This window comes from Balaenoptera physalus (genome assembly GCF_965194825.1).
Source record: "Balaenoptera physalus genome assembly, chromosome: 11".
Taxonomy (NCBI): Eukaryota; Metazoa; Chordata; class Mammalia; order Artiodactyla; family Balaenopteridae; genus Balaenoptera; species Balaenoptera physalus.
The window spans coordinates 39,594,422-39,620,336 of NC_138896.1; the positions used below are offsets into that span (position 1 = coordinate 39,594,422).

At 51.5% G+C, this 25,915-nt stretch overlaps 1 protein-coding gene across 8 annotated transcripts in view; it reads right to left on the reverse strand.

Moving 5' to 3' along the window:
• SCUBE3 (signal peptide, CUB domain and EGF like domain containing 3) overlaps positions 1 to 25,915 on the reverse strand; it is a 37,584-nt gene that overhangs the window by 4,267 nt on the left and 7,402 nt on the right. For 2 of the 8 annotated variants that reach the window (XM_082414674.1, XM_082414673.1), the window contains exons 2-22: positions 18,911 to 19,033; positions 17,786 to 17,911; positions 15,890 to 16,024; positions 14,786 to 14,911; positions 14,477 to 14,593; positions 12,248 to 12,295; positions 9,781 to 9,897; positions 7,942 to 8,064; positions 7,313 to 7,429; positions 6,674 to 6,799; positions 6,262 to 6,378; positions 6,021 to 6,125; positions 5,616 to 5,732; positions 5,120 to 5,278; positions 4,667 to 4,882; positions 4,149 to 4,310; positions 3,775 to 3,942; positions 3,106 to 3,267; positions 2,473 to 2,670; positions 1,862 to 2,014; positions 1,660 to 1,739 (exon numbers count right to left, since the gene is read on the reverse strand). In XM_082414674.1, the coding sequence (XP_082270800.1) occupies positions 1,660 to 1,739; positions 1,862 to 2,014; positions 2,473 to 2,670; positions 3,106 to 3,267; positions 3,775 to 3,942; positions 4,149 to 4,310; positions 4,667 to 4,882; positions 5,120 to 5,278; positions 5,616 to 5,732; positions 6,021 to 6,125; positions 6,262 to 6,378; positions 6,674 to 6,799; positions 7,313 to 7,429; positions 7,942 to 8,064; positions 9,781 to 9,897; positions 12,248 to 12,295; positions 14,477 to 14,593; positions 14,786 to 14,911; positions 15,890 to 16,024; positions 17,786 to 17,911; positions 18,911 to 19,033 (2,795 nt within the window). Of the gene's footprint in view, positions 1 to 1,659; positions 1,740 to 1,861; positions 2,015 to 2,472; positions 2,671 to 3,105; positions 3,268 to 3,774; positions 3,943 to 4,148; positions 4,311 to 4,666; positions 4,883 to 5,119; positions 5,279 to 5,615; positions 5,733 to 6,020; positions 6,126 to 6,261; positions 6,379 to 6,673; positions 6,800 to 7,312; positions 7,430 to 7,941; positions 8,065 to 9,780; positions 9,898 to 12,247; positions 12,296 to 14,476; positions 14,594 to 14,785; positions 14,912 to 15,889; positions 16,025 to 17,785; positions 17,912 to 18,910; positions 19,034 to 23,898; positions 23,927 to 25,915 lie in introns of those variants that run through there. The other 6 variants (XM_082414679.1, XM_082414675.1, XM_082414678.1 and 3 more) reach the window with 6 other exon arrangements.

The following is a 25,915-nucleotide window of genomic DNA, read 5'->3' on the forward strand; positions in this document are numbered from 1 at the left end:
CTCAGTCAGTGGCAGCTCCATCCTTCCATTGCTCAGTCCCAGTCCTTGGAGCCATCCTTGACCCCTCTCTCTTGCTCACAACCACAGCAAATCCTGTTGATTCTACCTTTAAAATACATCCAGGGTCAGACCACTTCTCACTGTCTCCAGAGCTACCACCCTGTCCAAGCCACCATCATCTCTCACTTGGCAATGGCCTCCTAACTGGTCTCCATGCTTCTACCTACCCTTGTCCTTCTACAGACTGTTCTGCCCCGCAGCAGCCAGAATGACTTTTTTGGTTTTTAATTAGATCACGTCCTTCTTCTTTTCTAAACACTTATCTGGTTTCTGTTTTTTTTAAATGTATCTTTTATATCTTTATTGGAGTATAATTGCTTTACAATGTTGTGTTAGTTTCTGCTGTACAACAAAATGAATCAGCTATATGTACACATATATCCCCATATCCCCTCCCTCTTGAGTCTGGTTTCTTTTATCACTCAGTAAGGCTGAATCCCTTTCATGGCCCATAGGCTGAATGTGATCTGTGCCCTGCTGTCTCTCCTCTATCCCCCTCTTGACTCTTCCTTACTCTGCTGAGCTACACTGGCCTCAAGGTTCTTGAACATGCCACATGGCTCCCATGTTCCTGGGCTTGGAATGCTCCTCTCCTGATCTTCTAATGGGTAGCCTTTTACCTCATTCAGGTCTCTTCTCCTCAGAGGCCTTCCCTGATCACCCTGTCTGAAACAGCAACATGATGTGTGGAGAGCCTACTGGGTGCCAAGCACTGTGCATTAGGACTCAGCTCTTCTGGCTTCTAGGCTAGTGTTCTTTCCATTGCATCAGCAGATTTTTAAAGCAAGGGGTGGAGCTTCCAGCCTCTCATCTCCACTTTAATCAAAATGGTGCCTCTACTTTATGCATTGGAGTTCCATAGCACATTTGATATAAGGAGGCAGATGCTCTAAAAATTTTTGAAAAGCATTGCTGAAATTATATTCTTTGCAGTCTGCAAGTTCTGGATTTTTGTCATTGTGTCTCATTTTGATAATAATACAAAAATTATTTTATTTATCATAAAGATAACATTTTTTTGCATTGATAATTTATGAAGGATAATACTGTGACTAGGACTATAGTTTCTTTAGTAAGATTTTCTCAAACTGGGATCCACAGACCTAGGTATCCAGACCGTCCTTCAACGTTGGAAACATTCCTTTTCCTTTAAAAGAGGTCTATACCGAATTAACTCTGAGAAACGCTGTACTAGATCTGCTGTTTTTCTGTGGGAACTGAGGAGGGAGTAAGGGAAGGCAGGGACTTATGCAAAAGCATCTTTCTAAGCCACATTTTCCGTATATTTCTTGGTGGAAGAGGTCAAGGACATTTCATCTCCTCATCCTTCCTTTCTCTTCACCCAGAGTGTAAGATAGTGTGAGTGACACTGCAGTCAGATGGGCTTGGGCTCAAATCCCAGCTTTACCACTGGGCAAGTTCTCTAACTCTCTGTGCCTCAGTTTTCTCATCGGTAAAGTGGGAATGATGAAAGTACCTACTTCACAGAGCTATGGTGTAAATCAAATGAGAATATTCAAGTAAGCACTTAGCATATTGCCTACACATTGTTACATGCTCATTAAACATTGGCCATCATTATCGCTCATATTCACTCACCTTTAAAATCTCCTGGTGGTTTTCAGATGCATAGAGCCGGCCATCTCGCACAATGTCTTCTACCAGCTGCTCATAATCCTCTGCAAAGTCAGCGAAAGAGAGGGGCTCAGGGGTGGGAACTCTTCCTGCTTCCTTGCTCCCTCCAAGACCCATGAGCCTCCCCTTTCTCACCCACTTCCCTGGCTCTCCTGCCCTTGCTCACCATCATAGGTAACATAGGGAATCTGGAAGCCACGGGCGCTGTTGGCCTCACTTGTCTTGAAGTTGATCCAGAGCTTCCTAGAGCGGGCTGTGAAGGCGATGGGGCGCTCGTAGGTCTGGCAGGTCTCATAGGTGGTAATGGAGGATGGGGAGGCTGGGAAGGCAAGCAGCAGGTCAGGAGAGAGCAGGGCAAGCTCTCCAAGTCCTCCTAGAGTGAGGAATCATGCTGACAGAGGCCCTCCCTCATGTATGTAGCTCCCCTACCCTCCAGCATACACATATTCTCTCTCAATGCCCTGGGCTTGTTCCACAATTCCTCTTCGACATCCAGGCAGTCACACAGTGTAAGAAATTTGACATTTAAGTGAATGGAACAGTAAAAATACTAGAATAGGAAAGTGACACATGTAAGACTATTGGAATTCTACTCCCAAAGCTGGCTTTCTTAACTCTGCTCTCCACCGAACACGGAGCATTCATGGCTGTTTTCCTTTGCTCCGAGGCCTCCCTCATCATTGCTCCAGTTCTTCCAGCACCAATTTTTTTTTTCTCTCTCTCCCTCCCAACCAGATTTGGACTGCCCTTCCCTGGCCCAACTCTGCAGCCACCCACAGTTCTTTCTCATGACGAGGACGTCCCCACACTCGTCCTCAGATGGCAGGAAGATCTCGGGTACCACGATAAGAATCTTGCGCTTGGGTGGGGGGTTGATGTTCCAGACGCACTCCACGCCGGCTGGGTAGTTGCCTGGGTAGTTGGGAGACTCGATATAGCCAGTGAACTCACCCAGCTCCCCACCACACTGGCGATCTGTAGCCAAGCCCCGGTGGACAAAGCGAGAAAGAGAAGGGAAGTCAGTGGGGAAATAGGTTGGGGAAATTGAAGAGTTCTGAAGTGGAAATCAGATACATAGGCAGCCTCCTTCTTAGTCATCATCTCTTCTCCAAGTTCTGGGTCTCCCTTCCTTCCTGCCCTTTTAGCAGCTTCTAATCTCACTTTACCTGTCCCTGCCTCCCCACTACCTGCCTCCCTCCCCTCCAGGGAGAGGGTGCTACAGGGCCCAGCCCGGCAACCAGTCTTGAGGTTGAGTGGGTTGCGGAGAGGTGGAGGGTGGGACTTTCCTGCCCATCCACTCCCCAGCCCTGCTCCCTGTTGGTTTACTCCCTGCCCACCTCCGGCTTCCTCCCATGCCCACTGCTCCCAGGCCTCTCCACCCCGTTTTCCACAGCCTGGCCTGACACATACTCTTGCACTGGGCCACACTGGTGGAGCCATCAAAGTCAGTGCTTGTGTTTCCTGGACAGCGGGTGCAGAAGTTCTGACGGAAGTCAGGCTGATAGGAGCCCATGGCACAGCGGATACAGCGATGGATGCTGGTGTTGTAGTAGTGCCCAGGGGAGCACTGGACTGCAGGCAAGGGGGAAGGGTAGGAGTTAAGATGGCAGGCAAGCGGGAGTTCTGGGGCAGGACACATTCATCGCAGAGAATGAATGAAGATACCAGAGTTCCTTCTAGAGTCCCAACCTTCCCTAGTCAGGCCAGAATTTAAGCTCAGGGGAAAACGAACTTGACAGAGTGGTTGGCTACAGCGCCAATCCTGTTCTTTCAGGCACTGAGCACAGTGGCAAACCTGTACAGAAACTCATTTGTAGTATAGAGGGGAAGGTGACACCAGCTTTCCAAAGCAGAGGGGTAAGTTGAACTGTTACTTATTCCCCAGTTCCCACGCTTGGGACTGGTGGAGGGTCACGACGGGTCCTATGAGTAGGATGGGGGCGTTGGTCATGCAGCTGGGCCTTTCCCGGTTTGGGGAAGATGGTAGGGCAACATACCTGGGTCTACTCTGGGGACTTGGAGAGTTTTTTGGAAGTAGCTGGGGTTGGGGTCCTGTACCGGGGGGAGCAGCCCACTCACCTTTAGTGTCACAGTCTTGGAAGGAGGCGGCTCCCTCGTGCTTGGTGGTGAGGCTCCCACCGCACGGGAAGCACAGGGTCCGTCCCGCTTCAGGTTGGTAGGTGCCACGTGGACATGGCTGGCAGGGCTTGAAGCCATCTACAGAGTGTTGGCCAGGTGAGCACTGACCTGCAGTAAACCGAGGGCCCAACTCTGATGGGGATGTTTCTGGTCATCCCCACGGGGTCACCCAGTCTCAGGGGACAGAGGCACACACAAACAGGATGTTGACTAGGAGAGTGGCCTGGAGCCTGGGCCTGCCTTGGGAAATCCCATGCCCATGGGCGTCCCAGTGCCCACCCTACCCCACTCTGTATTGTTTGTTCCCCTGGCACCTGCACATGTGGTGACGTTGGTGGCTCCGAGAGGCCCGTGGGCATCACTCCCAGGGCAAAGGTCGCAGGAGAGCTGCCCTTCTCTCTCCTGGAAGGTGCCCGCCGGGCATGGCACACACTGCTCCGTCTGGCCGTGGTAATACGTTCCCTGCGGGCAGCTGACTGAGGGAGAGTCGGCCGCGCTAGCCACCCACCCCCCCACCTATTTCCCACCACCCAGGTCTGGGACTCCCCTTCCCTCTCCCCCAGATTCAAGGAGAATCTCTTTGTCTGGAAACAGAATCCTGCTTGGGAGGATCAGGGGCCAAAGCCATGTGCAGGAGGGTTGGTGGCCCCACATGACGTCCCTCTAGATTTCAGCCTGGGACCAAGGAGTGGGGGATGATGGGCAGGAGGGTCTTGGCTGCCTCACAATTTGAGAGATGCAACCGAGGCCTTAAAGTGTCCTGCTCTGAACCAGACCCAAGCTGAGCCTTCCCTACTCCCCCACTCCCCTGTTCCCCAGCAAGCTCCCTTACCACACTTGGCCCCAGAGCGGTGCTGCCCGGGCCTACAGGCCTCCACTGGTTCTGCTCGCTCCCCAGCTACTGGGCCTGGTTTGTGGGCCAGCTCATAATCAAGGCCTGCCAGGCGCAGTAGGAAGCGGTCCTGGTTGATGGACTTTCTAAGCATCTTCAGGGACCCTTTCAGCCGCCGTTCCATCCGCTGTCGGAGGCAGGGCAGCCCACAGCCAGCTGGTGGGGGATGGTGTTATGAGTCAGAGAAGGAAGAGAAAGAAAGAGTGGCTGTGAGCAGGAGGGCAAGGAAGCAAGGCTAGGAGCTAGGAGGGTCGTGGTGAGAGGGACTGGCTCCTGGGCTTGGCCTTAGGCAGGGTCTGCCCTTAATACAGGCTCTGCCCCTTCCTTCGCTGATGTTTGCCCATCTCTGCCCTACCCTTTCCACCCTCCTCCCAACGGTGTCCCAAGTCCCACCTGTGGTTTCTTCGGCTCTGACTTCTGCCTCCAGTTCCAGGGTGAGCCGAGTGACTTCCTTGCCTGGAGGGGTCCGGGCCCGCCGGCCCTTGCCCTTCCGAGAGGAGTCACACTTGAGGTGGATGAAGGTGACCTGGCAGTCAGAGCAGGGGGCACCACCTGGGGGAGAGGCCTTGTCAACCTCAGCGGCACCCCCTGGAGACAGGGAATGTTCTTACTCCCAGCTCTCACTTTTCCACCCCAACTCAGACAGATCTCACCAGATCTCTGACTATAACGATCTCAATTCTCTTTTAGTCTAAGATACTAATTAGTTGGTGGGGGGGGGTATCCTAGGACTTCCTTGGACTCTATGCCTACAACCGCTTCTTCCCCTTTTCTGTCCAGAATTCAGGGTGCCAGTGGGTTTTTGGAGATCCCACTAAGCAGAAGAGCTGAGGGGTGGGAAGGGTTTGGTGGCCAGATAGCCCATTGGAGTGGGGTCCCCAGTCCAGACCTGGCCCCAGGATTCTGCTGGCCTCCTCCGTTTTGCCTTTGTTTCTCAGGTGCAAACGGCATTTGGCATCTTTGATCTTGAAGGAAGCCCGCTGTTTAACCGTCAGCACTGCAGCCTCTAGAGGGATGGCAGAGCTCAGCACAGCCTGGGGGTCCCTTGAGGGTGGGGGCTGCTATAGAGGATGTTGGGAAACTGGGGCCAGGGGTTTGGCTGGAGGAGAGGGATTACGAAAGCCAAGGGCATCAGCTGTTAAGGGTAGAGGGAGCAAGGCAGCAGGGCTGGAGAATTACAGAGGAAAGAAGGGGATCCAGGAAAAAGTAAGGCCAGGAGGATTAACGAGGAAGAGAAATAGGGGTTAATAAGCCAGAGAGTAGCATGGAACAAGGCCTCTGGGCTGGTGCTCACCATGGCAGTGGTTGGAGTTTGTGCTGTTCCCAGTGTGGCCAGCTCGGGCTGGAGCAGCCCTGGGGCTGGGGACGCCACAGCTCACGGTGAAGCCATTCTCAGACTCTGAGAGAAGGGGGCTGTCACAGCTCTGACCTGCCCCCTGACCCCCACTGGCTGGAGGACTCCAAGGGGACCAGAGGAGCTGCCTAAACAGCCAGACTCCCTCCCTGCCAGCCCTCCAGAAACCTCCTCTCTGTACCTGGCAAAAACCGGGCCCGGGAGGGGCAGGTCAGGGCACAGGTGTCCTTCTTCCCAGACCGACTGCAGCTGATCATGGCTTTCGAGGCACCAGGACTACTATGACACTTTACTGGCTCTAGGAAGTGGAGAGAAGCCTGAGGAGGAGAGGGTCTTCCTCTCCCACCCTCTCTGTCAGTCCGTCAGTCAAGTAATTAGGAGGAAGAGAATTAGCTACATGTAGAACTGCAACTGTACACGGAGATGAATGAAGGGATTATTTACCAGGAACTTCACATCTCAAATGGCTACATTCTCCATCTCCTACTACCTCATACCTTCCTCAGTATGGAACTCCACATTTCCCAGGACCCCAACTACCCCCAACCCTGAAACTGCAGTGCCAGCTTCAGCCAGCAGAGGGCGCTGCCCACCTGTGCAATCCTTCCCGTTCCAGTGCAGCCGGCCCTGGCCTGCTGGGCAGGTACACTGGTAGCTGCCAGGAGTGTTGATGCAGCCAGAGCGGCAACCTCCCCGGTTGATACTGCACTCATCCACATCTGGGCGAGGGAGGAGGGAGACACAGACAAACAATAAGGGGGTGGGGGGGTGGGGAGGAGTAGGAGCCAGAGAGTGGGCAGTGAGTGAGGACCTTTGGTTAGAGTTCCAGGCACTCTAAGATGATTCCTGGCCCGAGAAGAGCTCAAACCTAGGACCTCCTTCCCTTATTTCTGTTCCCAGTCAAAAGAAGGATTGAGAAGGGGCCAAGCTAACAAGCTTTTTAAAGCCTTCCACTCCTACCTACCAGTGGGGCTGTAATTTGGAAGCTAAGGATGGGAGTCAAGAGGCAGTGATGGGGATGGGAGACAGAAGTTTCGTAAACAGGATGCTGTTCCCTGATACTCTAATCTCTCAATTGTCTTAATCTCTCCCACTTCATCATGATGAATGCAGACATGGCACATGCACCTGGGAATTGCCCACAGCCACCAGCCAACTCAGGGACTCGTTCAATTGAAGGGTGAGGAGGTGAGAGGGGCTGGGTGGCTGAGGGTCCAGATTTGCTGACTTACCCCCACAGTGGGTGACACCATACAGCAGGTAGCCGTGATGGCAGAGGCACTGGAAGCTCCCCGGCGTGTTGACACATATGTGGTCACAGGTTCGATCAAAGGAACACTCGTCTATATCTGGAAGAGCAAGGTTTCAAGCCGCTGAATCTGTCTTGGGGCACATGACCCTGTGACTCCCTGCTCAGGTGAAGGGCCCCAGGGAGGGGCCTTGGCTCTCTCCCTTAAACTGAAAAGAGTTCCTACCTCTGGCCCAGCCCTAAGATCAGCAATTCAGCCATGCCTACCCACCCCCTAGGCCCGCTCCATTTGGAGTCTTTGGAGTCAGGAACTCTTGAGGTCCGGTGCCTATGGATCAGGGCCACCATGTGTAGTTAGGCTGGTCAGATCCTGCCAAGGATATGAACTGGGGTGAAATCCATCCCTCACTTCTTGCCAAGCCATGTGCCCCAGCGTAGAGCTGGTTTGCCCAGAGGAAGGAGCACATTTGCTAATTCAAAGCACAACACTGCCTATGGAGACTCTCCACAGTGTCCTTTGAGCTTCTCAGGCTCTGGCCCTCTGGCCTCTTTGAAGCTCTCCTACCCCAAGAAACTCTCCAAAGGCTTTGCCCTTGGCCCGAGTCTGCTCACCCTGGCAGTTCCTCTCATTGATGAGAAGCTTATAGCCCTTCTTGCAGCTGCATTCGAAGCTGCCCACTGTGTTGCGGCAAATGTGGTCACAGCCCCCATTGTTCAAGCGGCACTCATCTATGTCTGGGGAGGCAGGGCAAAGGAGAGAGAATCAGAGTAATACTGAAGGCTGGGGACAAACAGGGAGACAAGATCCCTCCCTCCCTCACAGAGACAGGGAGAATCAAGGAGAGCCCTGGGCCTGCCTCTTCCGACTCCTCTTTCTCTCTCCCATCTCTGTTTCTCCCCCGTTCAGGGTATCTGTGGCCATTAGTAACAACCTTGTTTCCTGAGACTGAGTCTTCTTAGAAGGGGAAAGATGGGAACCTGTGTCAGGCCCTCAGGTAATTGCCTAGAAGTAGGTGGGCACCTGACCTACAGGGGGCTAGTCCATGCCCCTCACTCTGCCACTGACAGCCCCTCCCAAGAAAGCTGGTGGACAGGTTTTATCCCCTTACTGTCCCCCACCCCTGCCTGCCATAAGAGCGGGGGTGGGGGGGGCAGAGAGGTGGAGATTCAAAGGGGCAGCGCTTCAGAGAGGAGGAGCTAGAAGAGAGGCCAGGCAGGGAGGACCTCCAGGGGAGCCAGTGAGGCTGGGGAGCTGATGGGGGGAGGGGTGGGGGCCAGGCAGGGGGCTGGGCTGTGAGAGGTCTGGAGAGACTCAGGCCTGAGGCAGCTTTCAGCACTAGGAAGGGAAGGGAAGGAGGGGGCACGTGAGCGGCTTCCTTCCTGAGGTCAAGTTCCCCAAGCGGGTGGCAGACAGGACCCAGGCTACTCACCCCTACTTGGGGGAGGGGGCAGAGGGGGCAGTCTTCCACTTCACTCTTAGCATACCTGTCAACAGTCCTTCCTAGCAGCAAACCTCTCAGCTCTGGCTGTCTGACCTGTGGCCCCAGCCCTCCCCCCAGCCCCAACCTCCTCCGTGGCCTCTCTACCAGCTGTTGGGCCAAAAGACACAAAGAGCAAGCCCAGGCCTTCCTCCAGTCCCCACTCCTTGTGACCAAGGGACACAGACCTGATGAATCACAATTTTCAGTATGGCTACCCTCCCTTTTTCCTCCCCCGCTCCACCTTTCCCCTAAACCTGGCTAATTAAAAGGGGGGAAAATAGAATGGACAATGTGGGAATTTATACCATAATAATAGCTAACACAGAGTGTTCACCATTTGCCAGGCACTGTTCTAAGACTTTACATATAATTTATATGTAACTCATTTAATCCTTACAACATTCCTATGAGGCAAGCACTTTACTTGGTGAAACTGAGGCACAGAGACACTAAGTAACTAGCCCAGGATTGCAGAGTTAATAAGAGGCAGAGCTGGAATCTGAACCCAGGCAGCCAAGCTCCAGCATCAGTGCTCCCAACTGCTACCCTAATCTCCCTCTGACCAGGAGAGCCTTTCCATGGGGGAGGTCTGGGGAATGTGAGTTAAGAAGGTTATGGAACACACCTGTGACCTTGTGCATACATAGGGCTCAAATATCCTTCTAGACCCAGGAACAAACGTGAATGGCATGTTCATTAACCAAGAGGGTTAGGGACCCATAGGGGAAATGGGAATAAGAGTAAGGAAAACAAAGTGGGGCAGGGGCACTAAGGAACTGGCTGGACTTTTTTTGTGCCCCTTGAACTGAGATGGGGAAAGGTGGGCAGGAGACAAGCCTTAGTCACAGCCTCAGTTATTTACAATCAGGATCGTTTCCCGGGGGTTGAGGAGGTCCCACAATAGGTACTGTATCTCTGGTCCCAACCTCAGCCCCTTACCCTTACGCTCCTGTCCTCTGAAAACCCTTACCTTTGCAGGTCTTCCTGTCCGGCTGCAGCATGAAGCCCACAGGGCAGCTGCAGTGGACGCCCGTCGCTGCGTCGTGGCACTTACTGTCGCAGCCCCCGTTGTTGACAGCACAGGTCTCTGTTTAGGAGGGAGGTGGGAGATGGTAACCTGGTTATCAGCTCGGAAGAGTCCCAAACGTGAGGGTATAGGAGGGAGCACAGAGGCCCAAGGGAAGGCCTTAGCCTCCCTGTGCTTTAGAAGGAGCATTAAGCGGAGGCTCCCAGCCCCCTTCCTCCCATCACTCCCACCCCCATCCCCTCACAAGTACAGCCAAGCAGTCCACTTCCCTGCCCCCTACTTGATTGAAACAAGGTGGACAGCAGTGAGGCAGGTACAAGCCAGAGCTGTCAGGCAGGAATGTGCTGAGGGGGTGGAGGAGGTGGAGAGGGGAGGGCGCAGGGAGGGATGGAAGCTAAGTAAGGGTGGTTCTCGCTGCCAGGGAACAAGAAGGGACAATAGGAGTTTCCTCCTCTTTCCACCGACTATCTCAAGACTATCTCGCTGGCGGGTGGGGGGTCATGGTGGGACAATCCTGGGAAGAGTGAGCCTGGTGATTCCTAAGACAGCTGAGAGATGGCCATCAATCCACTTCCCCTTCCTCCCTGCTCAGCTGTCTTAAGAAAGATCCCAGTTCCAGGACTGACTGCTCATCCTCAGAGGAGACAGCTAGTACTCCATCATTTCCCAGCCCCTTCCCGGCTACCTCCAACTCCTCCCGGGCCCTCCTTTTAGTTCCAGATGGAGATAAGCTGGCTGTTCTGTTGTTGTTTTACTTTCCTAATGGGGAGATACTGTCTAGGCTAGGGGAGGGGGCAAAAGGAGAAGAATCCAGAGGAGAAGGAAGGGCGTAAGAAGATAGGTGAGAGAGTTAGAGCACCTCAGAGCTAAGTCTCTTCTGTTGACCCCTCCTGACTGGTAAGCTTCGCCTTTGCTGAGAGGTCGGAGTTGGGGGAGTATGGATGGGCCACTCTCCCTATTTTCTGAATTCAGAGCAGGAGAAAAATAGAGGTTTAAACTGCAGCTCAGGAGAGTCAGATGAGCCCAGAAGGAAAAACATCAGCTCAAACAGTGCAAGGCCCTGACGCAGGGACTGTGAGGGAGGTGTGGTCCATCCTCTGGGGGGCCTAGAATTCTCCCATTAGAGAGACAGAATCCTGAGGCCTCCACTAGGGAAGAGAGGAGAGAGGGTCTCAGAATCAGGGGAGCTGAATGAGAAAAGCGCTGGAGAGTACTATCATCTTCTTGAATCTCTGACTCCTAAAACTCAGGCCCAACCCTTGTCACTGAGGAGACCAGCAAAGCAAAGACTCCAGAAGAAGCCCAACTCTGCCTGTGGGTTCCTGGTCATGCCCTGGACCCTCAAATGCCCAGGTCTGGGAGCAGCCACAGTGGGATCTCCTATGTGCCACTCCCACCTTAGTCTCTCCTGAGGTTCCCCGAGACCATGGGAAGAACCTAGGAGGGAACCTTGACTTCAGGCTCCAAGCCCAGTCATCCCCGACAAGAGTGCTCTTAGCATAAGAAGAAGCCCTCTAAGCCCTGGAGCAGGGAGAGGGGAACAGAGATCCTGCACCAAGTCTAGTCAATTCTGAGGGATCCAGGATGGAGAGCAGTAGAGCTGGCACACTGACCATTCCAGGCTGGACCAGGAAGCTGGGCATAGCTGCCTGCCCCTGCAGGGCAGAGCTCTCCAAAGGGGCCTCCATGGCTGCCTCAAACCTCTGCTCTTCAGGCTGTGTATGTACATCACAGTTTAATCTGTGCTTATTCTGTGTCAGGCACTTAGTAGACGCTATAATGCACTATCTCCATCATCATAGCAATACTAAGAGAGGACTCTTATTCTCCCTCTTTTACAGAAGAGTAAACTGAGGATCAGAGAGGACAGTAGCTTGCTTAAGGTGGCACACTTAGAAGGTGGCAGAGCCAGGATTCAAACTCGGGTCTGTCTGAACTCAAATGTTGTGCACTTAACCGTTATGGTGGGAGAGAATGGGGAGTGATGCTGGGACTGTGAGCTAATATGGTAAGAACCCAAGAAAGATACCCCAAGGAGGGGATGGCATCTAACCCCATCCCACCCCGATCTCAGATGGCACAGTGGGCACGATGGGTAAGTGCAGCTGGCTGGGTCTTTAGCTGTGTAGAAGGCAGAGAGAGGGAGGGGGCAGATGGCTGGGAAGGGGTGAGGTGTTAGAAGGTGGGACAAAGGAGCAGGAGAGGCAGGAGAGTGACAGGATCATAGAAAGAAAACCAACATGAAGGCTCCCAGGCCAGCTCGTGGGGACTCAGGTTTCCTGTCACTCAGTGGGCCCGGTACCCAGGCTGCCAGGGGAGCCCGTGGGCATGCGGTTAGTGGGAGCCCCAGCGGGTTAGCCCTTCCCCTAGCAAGCCAGCGAGAGCAAGCGGAGAGAGCAGACATATTTACCATTAGAAACGGCCTGAGGGGGGATGTGCTGCTCTAGCCGCCTTTCCCCTGTTTGACATTGTAAAAAAGCTGTTTAGATGCTGCGCAGGGAGCTACTGTGGCCCTCTGTGCCCCAACCCCTCCCCACCCTCCTCCTCCTCCCTGCAGGCCCAAACCACTGGCCCTAAATGATAAGCTCTGAGGCTCCTACACTTCATTCCCCAGGGTTGTCCTGCCTGGTATTCTCCAAGAAGCCAGGCTCCCACCGAGTGACCGATGGGAAGCTGCGTCTCGGAGAGGGGCAGTCGTGGGCCCGGTACTACACAGCATGCCAATGGCAGACCTGGGATGCAACCTCAAGCCTTACAAGCTGCCAAATCCCAAATCCCAGAGGGTGCCCACCCTTTCTGCTAATCTGTACCGCCCTCTCAGTCTCCCCACTAAATCTGAATGTCCTGATGGCCCCGAACAACGAAGTTTCCTTCTACCAGGGCTGGGGAGAAAAATGAGATACAGGTCAAGGTAAAAATAAGTTCTACTGGAGAAGAGGGAGAGGAACTTGGAAAGGACATAGCTATGAACCTTAGAACAGCCTCATTTGCTCTCTTCTGCCTCACTTGGCCATGGCCCAGAGGGTGGAATGGGTCTTGATTAGAGAAGAGCTCAAGCTTAATAGGAGTATTTTCAAAAGCAGCCATGCCCAGGACTATCTGAACAGAAAGACATCAGAGAGGGACCCGGCCTCACACCCATGGGCCCCAAGCTCTGTCCTAATACATGCAGCTTTTCTTTGGGGACTGCATGCAATTTCTTCTGGGAGCCTCTAGGATGTGTGAGTGGTCCAGGGCATCGTAGGAGGTTTGGAAAGCAGAAGAATTAGACTTATGAGGGAAAAAATGAAAGGAGCTGGAACAAACCAGCCTGGAGAAGGCAACACGAAGACCTGAAAATGTTCCAAGATTTTGGCGAGTTAGTTCAGAGGGGAAACACGTAGCAAGAGAGATTTTAATTAAGGAGCTTTAAAACTGTGTGTGCAAGTCTCTAGAGCAGGTAGGTACCTGAAGGAGACCTTTAAGAGCACCGTCTGCTCCCCAGTTCTTATGTCTGGGGGAAAGGCAGTGCTCTCTGCAGAGACGGGGTGGGTCTCTGGAGTGAGATGGGAGAGAGTCTGGTTCTGAACCGGAATATCTTGTCTCTCATAAACACACCCAGTGACTGTGTTCACACCTTCCCATCCCCAGCATGTTGTATCCCATGAGATGAACGTCCATTCATAAATATCCGTGCCCACAGGACAAGCTTGCCCCTGCCTGGCTCAACACAGCCTTTCCCCCTGCCCAAACTCTCCACGTTCATTTCCCACTTTTCCAAGGGGACACCTTGTCCCATTGTCTTTCTCAGCACTCTGTGAGCACATAGAAATTGGCCTTCACAAACAACAACAACAACAATAAAAACTAAAGACTTTTAGAGAATTAGGAATTAAGGAATTGAACTAATTCATCTATGGGACCTAAAGATATGTGAGGTAAGGCCTAGGACTTCAGGACAAGGGGTCCAGGGGTTAAGAAGGCCCCAAACCAGGGTGAGAGGGATGGGATGCTGGAATTGGCGAGGAAGTGGGAAGGCTACAGGCAGAGCTCCACTGGAATGTGGAGGAGAGAGGAGGAAATGGGGGCCTAGGGTAAGAGGACTGGAAAGGAGATTTACAGGAGGAGAGCAAGGAGAGAGAGGAAAAGATACCTGGAGCCAGGAAGCCCCATTTGTCAGTTCAAGGCTGGTTGTTCCAGGAAAGAGCACTGTGTCCCACCCTCAGTTCCAGAGTGGGGACACTGGGTTGTGACAGCTCCCATCTTACCATACTTGTCAACCAGGGCCTCTGCTCAGGCTTAATCCATTGCATTGCCCCAGCTTTCCTCCCCCTTCTCAACCATGGCCTGGGTCAACAAGCACCTCTGCTAATTATTCCCAACCTGGCAACACTTTATCCTGGATGAAGAGGATGGTGAGGCTCCCAGGGGTGGGGCAGCAGAACCAATGGGTGGGGGAGGGGAGGAGGGTCAGGTGAGCCCTTCAGTCTCTCAGAGTTGTCCCTCACTACACCTGGCATTGTCTGGGTCTTCAACCCACTCACCAGGCATTCTGCTCTCAGCACCCGGGCCCCATGTGCTCCCCCCTCCCCTGGTTCCCAAGGGCCCCTACCCCCACCCCCATCACAGGTGGACTGAGTTCTCCACCGGCCTCACCCACCGATGCACGTCTTCCCGTCGGTATGGAGCACAAACTTGACATGGCAGCCGCACCGGGGACCCTGCTCTGTGTCATCGCACGTGTGCTGGCAGCCACCATTACCATAGTTGCACGTCACTGTGCAGAGAGGACGGGAGGCCTGTCAGCTTGCTTCTCCCTGGGGACCCCAGTTCTCCATAACACGGAGACTGGTCCTCTAATCTAGCTGCCTCTCCCACGCTCTCTTTTCTTCCCACCTCTTGCTGCCAAGGCCCCACGCCCTTCCTCTTTGTCTCCCCTTCTCCCCCACTGCCAGCCCAGTTATCTCACATTTACAGTCCCGTTGGTTCTTGGTGAGCTCGAAGCCAGGGCGGCATTCGCAGGCAATACCCCCTTTGGGTGTCTCCCGGCAAATGTGAGCACAGCCATGGTTCTTGTTCATGCAATTCATTCCTTCTAAAAGGGAAGAGGAGGGCGGTGAATGTTCTGTACTCCTGGACGCCTAGAGGAAGAGAAACTAGAAGGGATAGCTGGGGCCTAGGGAAGTGGGAGGATTTCACTGAGGCTACAACACAGAGGAGACTGGCTCCCCCTCACAGGCCCCCTGTCCTGCCCATAGAGCTGGGTGCTAGTGAGCAGAGCTCAGAACTATTCTGAATGATATATGAGTATTGACAGCCAGCCCCTCAGCCCTGCATGATCACCCTCTCCTTCAAACAACCAAAAACTAGTGTCTAATAGTTGCCCAGCACTGTGCTGGTACTGGGTAGATCTAGGAAGGATCCAGAAAAATATAAGACATGATCTCTTTCCTCAAAGATTTTACAGTCAAACTGGGAAGAAGATAAGTAACATTTATCCTGTGAGTGAGGAGTAATTAGTACAGATAATCACTATATGTCTTATTCAACAAGTATTTATTAAGCTCCTACTACAAGCAGGGCAGTATGTTAGGTTCTGGGGGTACGAAGATGAATTAGGCATAGTCTCTGCCCTCAGGGATGTCACAGTCGGCGGGGGTGGGAGGGTAATGGCGGAGTCACAGAAACAGACAACACATACCCCACTGCTCCTGCCTGGCCCTCCCAAGCCAATCCAAGGAATAAGGCAGGGGTGAGGTCCTCTCAGATAGCATCGGCTTAGGGCTCAGCCATCTACAATTAGGAGCGACACCCATCTTGGGTCTGGACACAGAGGATGTCCCATGGTAGCCTCAATCCCATACTGACCCCCAGCCCCAAATGAATTCTCCCAGATTTTGCTGTAACCCCGAGTATCTGTCCATGGAACCCTTAGGATGTAATTGGGTTGAGGGACAAGAGAAGAAAGAGTAGCAGAGGGTGGGACCTGGGGGGCACTGAGGGGAAGCTCCAGAGCAGGTGGAGAGAGAAGGCTGGGAGTGCAGGGCTGGGCCCTCCCAGGTCATAGGCTGACCTTCCGGCCGCTGGATGCAGGTGTGCTGGTTGTCGCTGAGGAAGAAGCCCTCCCGGCAGTGGCACTCATAACTGCCCATCATGTTGACACAGCTCTGCTGACAGCCACCGTTGCCCTCGGCACACTCGTCCACATCTGTGCAGGATAGGTGGTTGGTGAGGCCATGGGTGCGGGCCAGGGTCTGGTTATGCGCTGGGACTTCAGCACCCAGGGCTGAAAGCAGTCTTAAGAATCCAGCACACATGCACATCCCCTCCACTGAAATCCAACTCCCAGCCTTACGCTAGGCAGTTCTCACCCACTCATCAGCTAATGTTCCAGTGCTTGTGAAGAGGCCACCCTAAGAGGGCAGAGCTGGGGAGTTACGCAGGTGGGGAGGGGACATTCCAACATGGCCTCCCTTTCCTTCACCTGTTGAAATTGGGTCTGAAGGTAGAGGACATTAGGAAAGGAGTCAGAGCAAGAGAAACAGGGATGAAGATAAGGATGGAGATTGACGACGGGGAGGAAATGTGGGCAGCTGGTTGTGATGAGCAGCCAGGGAATCAGGGCTCCATGTGCAGGGAGAGCTTTGGCCACGGTGCTGAGGTTGGAGGGGCAGGGTGGGGAAAGGTAGTGAACTTCAACTCATTGTGGGGCAGGGACCATTTCTGTGGACAGGCCATGACCCTGTCCTTCCTCCCCTTCCCCCATGCCTGGGCTTGCTGCCACATTCCCTAGCCTTTCTCCTATTTTGGTTTAACAAAACAAAGTCTGGTAGCTTGGCAGGGAGGGATGGGGGAAGGGCTGCCAGGCCACACCCTAATTACCAACCCCACATCACCACCCCCAGGTCCCAAAGCCAAGCTCATTCCGGGGCTCCCACTTCAATGCCTTGACTCCATCTCTATGCTACTTACTACCCTCCCAAGTTCACAGTCCTTCTCAGTTTTCCTTGGCACAGGGAGGCATCAGGGAGATGGACCCAAATGGACCAATCTAGCTCCTAAGGGACCTGACTCCTAAGGGCCTCATCTGTCCTTCTCTTCCCATCCTCTCTGCTGAGCCCTGAAACCCTGTCCTTCACCCTTCTGGCCAAGGGCAGAGAGGCCCAGATCCAGCAGGCTCCTGCCTGAGACATGCATCTGTAGGGAAAGCCAAGGAGGTATACTTCTTGTTGCCTTGTTCCTGTCCCATCTCCTACACCTCTGACTTCTCCCTATCCCTGTCTTCCTGCTCTTACCCCGTCCTACATTCCATCCTTCTATTTGCTCCCTTCTATTCCAGCCTTGTGATTTTGCTACTCTAGCCAAGTTCTTTCCTCTAGTTCTCAGTGGGGAAACTGAAGCCAAGGGCATGGATGACTTAGGGTTCCCCTAAAAGCCAAATGTTGAGAGTTTGAACCCTAACCCTGAGGTTAGGGAAGCATCCTCCTCCTCCTCCTCCTCCTCCTCATCATCATCGACATTCCTCCTGTTTATCGAGCACTTACCATGTACTAAGGATTGTACGGGGCTCTTTACACATGTTCTCTCATGGTGAATCACACAGCAGCCCTTTGAGTGGGATACCACCATCCCTATTGCCCAAGGCTCCATAGCTAGTAAGCAGCAGAGCCAGGATCTGTCTGGAGCCAAATCATCTTCCTACCGTGCTCCACCTCTTGTGACTAAGCCCACTACTGTCATATCCTGGCCCTTCCCCTGAGAACACTTTCTAGCAGCATCTCCTTCGTGTTTTTCATCCAGCAGAAGGATTATTTCATCCTCAGCATCTAGTTTCCAGGGGGAGGCTGACTTTGTTTTCTATTTTGTGGGAATGCAGCTTTTTGTTCACTTTCCTCTTCTTGCCTGGGAATAGAAAAGGCTAAAGACACCTCCTCCTCCACAAGACATGCCCTGCCCCACCCTCGCTCACCCAGACAGTTGTGTCCGTCATGTGCCAGGTGGAATCCATCATAGCAGGTGCATCGGTAATTGCCAGGGATGTTGACACAATCGTGCACACAACCTGCATTATCCTCCCGTTCACACTCATCCACATCTGTGGGCAAATAGGAGTTGAGGCAGCTGGACCCCACTGCGTGCCCCCGAATGTCCACCCCTGGGCTCAGCCTTATGGTGGTTTTTAAAAAAATATATAACCTCTGTGTATGTGTGTGCTTGTGTATGTGTCTCTGTTTCCCATAGTTACTTTCATAGCCTACAAATGATTTTGCATTTTGCTATTTTCATCTAAACTTAAGTCATAAACATTTTTACGTTTCCATCCAGTCTTTCCAATTATCACTGTACATGGCTGCAAAATATTCCATTATGTTGCTACATCATAACTTATTAATCCCTTTTCTCTATTGTTAGTTTCCTTCCATTTATTTTTCTATCATAAATGATGCATCAAAAAACATACTCTCCCATACATTGTTTCTTTGAATTTCCTTTGAACAAGTTCCTAAACATGAAATTCCTGGGTCAAAGAGTATAAATAACTTCAAGATTCCTGCTAGGTATGACAAAATCACTTTTCAATTCATAATGTCACCAGGAATCAATGAGTGTACCTTGTGCATTGAAGTCTTAACCAGCACCGAAGGTCATAAATTTAAAGTAACATCTCAAGACTGCTTTAATTTGCATTGCTTTAATTATAAGGAGATGTGTTTGTTTATAGTATGAATTTCCCCTAGGGTAAACTGCCTGTTCTCATTCTTTTTGGGCATGGCATAAGGGTCTAAAGATGGAGGTTCCAGTGTCAGGGAACCTCAGGCCTTAGTCCCACGATTCTGATCCCCCCACCCAGTCAGGCTGTATGGCTGTGAACTGTTCCCACCAGGGCCTTAGCCAGCATATATGGTGGTGCCTTTGTGCAAATTAGAAAATGACACCCTCTCTGGGAAGAAACAGCTTTCCTCCAGCCCTCTCCCCACGCCAGCAGGGACTCCAGGCCTTAGTGTAATGTACAGCGTGGCCAACTGAGAGCAGCTCAGTGGGGGTCTCCCCTCTCCGGCAGGTCCCCCTTCCCCAGGTGCCCTCCCAGCCTCACCTTTGCAGTGTTTACCATCCCCTGTGTAGCCAGACTTGCAGATGCACTTGTACGACCGTGGGGTGTTCTGGCAGATCGCATCGATGTGGCAGTTGTCAGTCCCCTCCACACACTCGTCCACATCTGGCAGGGGCAGAAGGAACACATGAGACCCTCTCTTGGTACCTCCCGAGGGGTGTCTTGAAGGTGGTCCCTCAGGGCAAAATCCCCTCTCCTCTAAAATAGACAGCAAACCCTCCAGAAGCAGGTGGCCTCCCATACCCCTCCGATTTCAGAATCTTTCTGAATTCCTGAAATTCCTGTAATTTCAGGAATTCAGAAAGAACGCCCACTCCCCTCAAAAATACTTAATCCACAATGACAGCTAAAATTCCATCATTTGAAACACTCCTCTTTGATTTAAAAACAAACAAACAAAAAACCTTTGGACTGGGTAGGTAGCACACTTGATTAGAAACATTCAACCTAGGGTGAATTAGTTTACCTTTCTTAGGAGCAGACTTAGAGGGAGAGGGAAGAGAAAGGTACAGGGACAGTGGCCTCTGGGAAAGTGGCAGGGTCCAGCGACTATTGGTAATTCAAGGAGGAAGAAAGGGAGACAGGGCATCTGCGGAATCTTCATCTGCCTCACAATTCCGCTTGAGACCAGGCCTGCTCCCACTTGCCCACCATGGCGCCAAGAATCTTTGAAGGAAAGAAGTTCCATCCTGGAAGATTTGCCTAGGCCCATCCCTCAACAGCAGAGGGACTAGGAGCTGGCAGGGGCTGGCACCAGCAACCTGAAGCCTGATAAGTGCAGCCCTTGCGGCTCTCCAGCTGACTCATCCAGGCCCATCCATCCCACCACCCTGAGCTCTTTCATCTAACCCCAGGTGTACCTCGCTCTGACACAAGGTGCTACTCACAGAGCTCTGCTGAAGAAGAGGCCACCCAAGATCTAGCAGAAAAGACAATGTTCAGAAAGGACATAGGAAAGAGAATAATTTATCATCTTTGGGCAAAAGACTCCAACTTCTGGGGCAATGTTATGGTGCCCATAAAGCTGAACTGAAGTAGGCGAAAATGTTTCAGTCAAAAATGCTTTATAATTTAAGGCTGTGGAGGTTCAGAGATGACTCTGACCAGCCAAAAGGAGAGACAAAAAAGTAACACGAAGCAGGATGTGTCGAGTGCCACGAGGGCATTAGAGATAAGGAAAGAGGGTCCTCAACCTTGGCTGCACATCAGAGCCAACTCCCCTAGGAGATGCCCAAGTGCTACCTCCAGAAATTCTGGTCAACTGGTCTGGGCTGAGATCTGGTCATCAGTATTTTTCGAAAGTTACCCAGGTGAGTCTAATATGCAGCCAGGCTTGAGAATCTCCATTAAAGGGGAGATCAGAGGAGGAAGAGACAACTTCTAGCTGTGAACTAGGAAACCCAGGGTAGTGTAGCAAACTGCAAGTAAAGAAATGGGATTTGAAATCAAGATCATAACTTCCAAGTGTGATCTGTGGGTCATAGAATTGCTTGGCTTTTGTTAAAATGCAGATTCTTAGGCCTGATTGCTGACCTATTGAATCCAAATCCTTAAGGTGCTTGATATATTTTTTATTGAATGAATGAATGAATGGATCAGTAATTGCTCCAATTTATAGACACCCATGAGTCCTAGCTTGAAACAGTTAACTGTTCTTTTCTTTTTGATGTCAAGAACTTCCAGGGTAGGACGGAGGCTTCCTGGGGCTAAGAAGGGAACTGAAATTTGGAAGAGTGCCCCCAAACACCTGCCTCAAATCTTCTGGGCTTCTATTAGGCTCTGCACTCTACCCTCCAACTCTCTGACCCCTCTGCAGCAGTCCACCACGCCCAGTGATCTAATTGCTGTAATTCACACTTATCCTCCCCCTCCCTCAGGCTCTGCAGTCACGGCATCTGCCTGCTAGCTCACCCTAGGAAGTCATCCCAAAGTGAATGGATGGAGAAGAGGGGGCATAGAATTCTAGTTCATGAGACAGGGCAAGAGGGACCTGTGTAGATAGTAAGAGGCTGCATGGAGAATCAGTTTGTCCAACTGATGAAGAGAAAATGGTACTAAGAAACGTCCTATTGTAGAAAGACGATAATCAGCCAGTCCCAGGTTCAAATCCAGCCCTACCACTCTCTAGGGCGTGTTTTCTGATTCTCTTATTTGTTCCTCTTTAAAATGGGGATGATAATACCTTCTCATGAGAGGCTGTGAACAGCTGATGAGATAATTTGTGTAAAGTACCTAATAAAGTATCGGAAGCTTGAGATGATAATGATTAAATCACTGATTCAGACAACAGGTGCTCTATGACTGTGCTAAGATGGTAGCCACTAGGCACATGTGGCTATTTAAATTTAAATTACTTTAAAGTTCAGTTCTTTAGTTGTCCTGGCCACAGGCCAAGTGCTCAATAGCCCTATGTGGCTAATGGCTACCACAGTGCACAGCACGGGCGTGGAACATTTCCAACATCACGGGAGGTTCTATTGGACGGCATTGCTCTAGGAGTTCTGAATAAGGGATACCCTGGGCCTGAGTGGACCAAAAAAACTCCCTGAGGAGTGGGACTCAAGTTTGAGTTTTGGAAGTTGGGTAACCATTAGCCAGTTAGAAGGGGAAAGGACATTTCAACTGTGGTTAAATGCATGAAGAAAGACTAGGCACTCTGAGGTCCAAGCCCTTATTCTCTGTCCCCACATCTGCACATGCCCCCCATGTTGGGGAAAATATCTTTTAACAATTAATTCTAATCTTTGAATGGAATCCAAAGTTTTTAGATGCTCTTATTGGGTCCCCCGGAGGAAAGGGGACTGGATGATCACCCCCTTCCCTGTGGTAACCCTTGTGAGTCTTAGAGGCAGGTACAGAGCACTGGGCAATGCCAGTGACTAATAATCATCCTGTTCATCCTGCTTTGAGCCCTCTTCCCCTTCTGTGTCTCTCCATCCCTTCCCCAGCGGCCAGAAGGACAACTTGGAAACTCATCTGGAAGCTCCTCCTCTAGGGCCATCTCAGAGGTACATGCTTGTCTCTGAATCAGCTGGGGCTTTACAACAGTCTACACCAGGCTGTCTGGGCTCCCAGTTCTTCCGTTTGCCTCCGATTCAATGCTCACCGGTACTAGAGTGGATCCTGATGCTGACTGCAGCAAACCCAGGCTTCCTGGCAGAACCTTTAGACCCTTCAGGCAGTTGGGCTTTTCCTGCCATCTTACCCCTCCCCCTCATCCCCTACTCATAATACTTATCCCTCTCCAACACCTAAACCATTCGACCCCTTTTCACGCATTCACACATCTCATTCTTCACATTTGAAATGCAGTCCTTTCTTTTTTCTTGTAGCCACACTGTTCCCAGCTTCCCAAACCTGGCTCAAAAATTGTCTTCCCAAAAGCTCTTCCTGGTAAGCACTATTCCTGGTAAGTTCCAGGTCCTAGGGGACTCAGGTTGCCTCAGCTCGCTTGCGGCTATTACTGAGTTGCTCTGCTAATGCTTTAAAGCCATCTTGTGTGGCATGTTCAGCTTTCCTCACTTGGCTGGTCACTCACTGAGGATGGAATTATTACTTGGATGGAATCTTTTGAAGCAGAACAAGCCTAAAACAGAGCTCTGAAGTAGGGCCCCAAATTATATCCAGTGTCTCCTTTTGCCAGTTCGTTCTTTCAGAGCTCCCCCCACATATGCCCACCCCCAATTTGTCCATGCAGGGATTCCTTCAACACCCATGGGCACAGTCTCATCTTAGTTCATTCTCTCAGGGTGCAGGTGTTTACTAGTTGGCTTGACAAACCAGGTGATACTGTTGGGCAAGGATTGGTTTAGACCAGTGGCTGCACCCTGGGATTCCCAGGGGACCTTTTAAAAAATGTGACTGTCTGGGGACTTCCCTGGTGGCACAGTGGTTAAGAATCCGCCTGCCAATGCAGGGGACACGGGTTCGAGCCCTGGTTTGGGAAGATCCCACATGCCTTGGAGCAATGAAGCCCATGTGCCACAACTACTGAGCCTGTGCTCTAGAGCCCGCGAGACACAACTACTGAAGACCGCACGCCTAAAGCCCGTGCTCCACAACAAGAGAAGCCACCGCAATGAGAAGCCCACGCACCGCAATGAAGAGCAGCCCCAGCTCGCAGCAACTAGAGAAAGCCCGTGCGCAGACCCAACACAGCCAAAAACAAACAAACAAACAAACAAACAAATAAATAAATAAAATGTGACTGTCTGGGCACTCTCTTAGACCAGCTGCATCAGGATCTCCAGGGTGAGTCTGGACCGCTCTCTGTCTTCCTTTCCCAACTCAGATAATGTGATAGACTATTTGCCCAAGCTGGGAAGAGACCAGGGGCAACAACATGACAGAATGTTTGAGAAAAGGGGTTCTGGAGTGATACTGTGTCTGTTCAATGCCAGCTGCACGCATGTCCTTGTGGTCCTGGGCCAGCCTCTGAACTTGCCGGCTCCTTCCTCTGTAGATGGGAATAATGATCACAGCACCTCCTCATGGGGCCACCATGAGTATCAAATGAGTTAATACTTATCAAGTACTTAGCACTGCAGTGCAGGCATACAGTAAATGCTCAATAAAGGTTCGTTATTTTATCCCTTCTCTCCAACCTTCTCCCCAGTATCCTTTCTGAACCCCTCTCCCCTTCCCCCTTCCCCAAGCCCCATTTGAGGCCTGGTGTGGGGAGATGCGGCACTAGGGGAGCACGTGATGGTACAGGGAATTTGGGGGAGATATATCCTTAAAGGTATCTGTGTCACTGCCTACTCTGCCCATGCTGGGAACTGCCCAAGCAGCAGGTGAAGTGGGTGAGAGGCCAGTTGGGAACCAAAAAGCTGCCCTCCACAATCCTCTGTAAAGGCTGTCCTTTTGTGCCCTTTCCCCCACCCCAGGCACTGGCCTGGATCACAAGCTGAATCAGGGGAGAGTGGTGGCTGCAAAGACACCACAGATGAGCCAAGACCTCCCTGCCTCACCTTCTCCTGGCATGAATGCACAGGTCTGTAACGGCGGCAGCTTTTCCCAGCACCATCTGACGTTTCTTCTGGATTTGCTTCAGCACCTAACAGAGCACTGCATAAATTCTGCTAAACAGGGAGGAGGGGTGGGATGAGGCAGGGGATACGAGGGTTAGAGGACAGACTAGAAAAGGTGGATTATTACAACACAGGCTTAAGCATTAAGATTCCCTTCTGAGGATGGGGAAGTGTACCCTAAAAGGGAAGCAGGAGGACCCCCAAGGAAACACTTTATCTGCTTCAAAATTTTGCCCAGGTCCAGCTCTGGAATAACCAGGGAAAATGAGCAGGAATGCAGGCTGCAGAGAAGCAGATGCCCGTAGGTAGAGTCTACCCCACCTTTATGTTACTACAGTTGTCACCTTACTACTCAGAGGGGCTGGGGGTAGTTGTGGACAAATTTGCTGGGCCCAATGCAAAGGTGCAAAGGAGCTTGCTTGGTGTCCTCATGTGCCCACACGGCTGTGGCATCCTTCTTGCCCAGCCAGGATAGCCCAGGATGTTTGCTGTGTCTACCTCATTCCTCTATTTTCCTCTCTTGAAATGCCTTCGAACCTCACCCATCATTGAGGACCCAGTGTAGGTGCCACTGCTGGGAAGCTACCTTTGACTGGTGCAGCTTTCTCTAATTTACTCTTTCTCTTTAACTCCGAAGGCTTGCATTTATTTATTTATTTATTTATTTATTTATTTATTTTGGGGGGCTGTGTTGGGTCTTCGTTTCTGTGCGAGGGCTTTCTCTAGTTGCGGCGAGCGGGGGCCACTCTTCATCCCGGTGCGCGGGCCTCTCACTATCGTGGCCTCTCTTGTTGCGGAGCACAGGCTCCAGACGCGCAGGCTCAGTAATTGTGGCTCACGGGCCTAGTTGCTCCGCGGCATGTGGGATCTTCCCAGACCAGGGCTCGAATCCGTGTCCCCTGCATTAGCAGGCAGATTCTCAACCACTGTGCCACCGGGGAAGCCCACTCCGAAGGCTTTTACTGTCAGGTTCTCTCATCCTCTGACCAACTGCTATCTTGTGATGCCTCTCACATGCTACCTTACACCATTACTTAACTTTTGGTTCCTGTGTATTATCTTCCTATGGAAGCTCTGAGCTCCCTGAGGCCATGGCTTCTGAATCTTTGAAACCTGTACAGCAGCTAGAATAGAGTTGAGCATATTCATTTAACCATTCAACAAATAGTTATTGAGCATTTGCAACATGCCAAGCACTGTGCTAGGTGCTGGGCATTCAGCAGTGAACAAGACAGACTTATATATATATATATATATTTTTTTTTTTTTTAATTGGGGTATAGTTGTTTTACAATGTTGGGTTAGTTCTACTGTACAGAGAAGTGGAATTCCTTGTGCTCTACAGCAGGTTCTTATTAGTTATCTATTTTATACATATTAGTGTATATATGTCAATCCCAATCTCCCAGTTCATCCCACACACGCCCCCCCACCCCCGTGCTTCCCCCCTTGGTGTCCATACATTTGTTCTCTATCTGTGTCTCTATTTCTGCCTTGCAAACCAGTTCATCAAGACAGACTAATATATTAAAAGCATTTAGTAAATATTTGCTAAACAGATGCATGGATGGATGCATGGATAGATGGATGGGTTGGCGGGTGAGTGGATGAGGTCCATACTGTGGCATCCTTCCTGTTCTGTGTTACTGCAGAGAAAAAGCTCACTTCTTTTCTCTCCTGTAACCGCACAACTGTGCTGGGTAGAAGACAGTCCCAAGAAATTTAGTTTTAAGTTAAGGGTAGAGAGACTGGTAACTCAGAAATGGTAAGATACCCACTTAAAGGCATCTATTTGGTCGTGCTGAAGCCAGAAGAGATGGGACCAACAAATCTAGTGTAAGAGGGAATCCTATAGAATACACAGGTCCTCAGGGTCTTCAGATGCTATCTGGGGTTACTCAGGCATCTCTTCAGAGTATCCTTGTCAGACAGACGTTCCCCAGCCTCAGTGCTAACA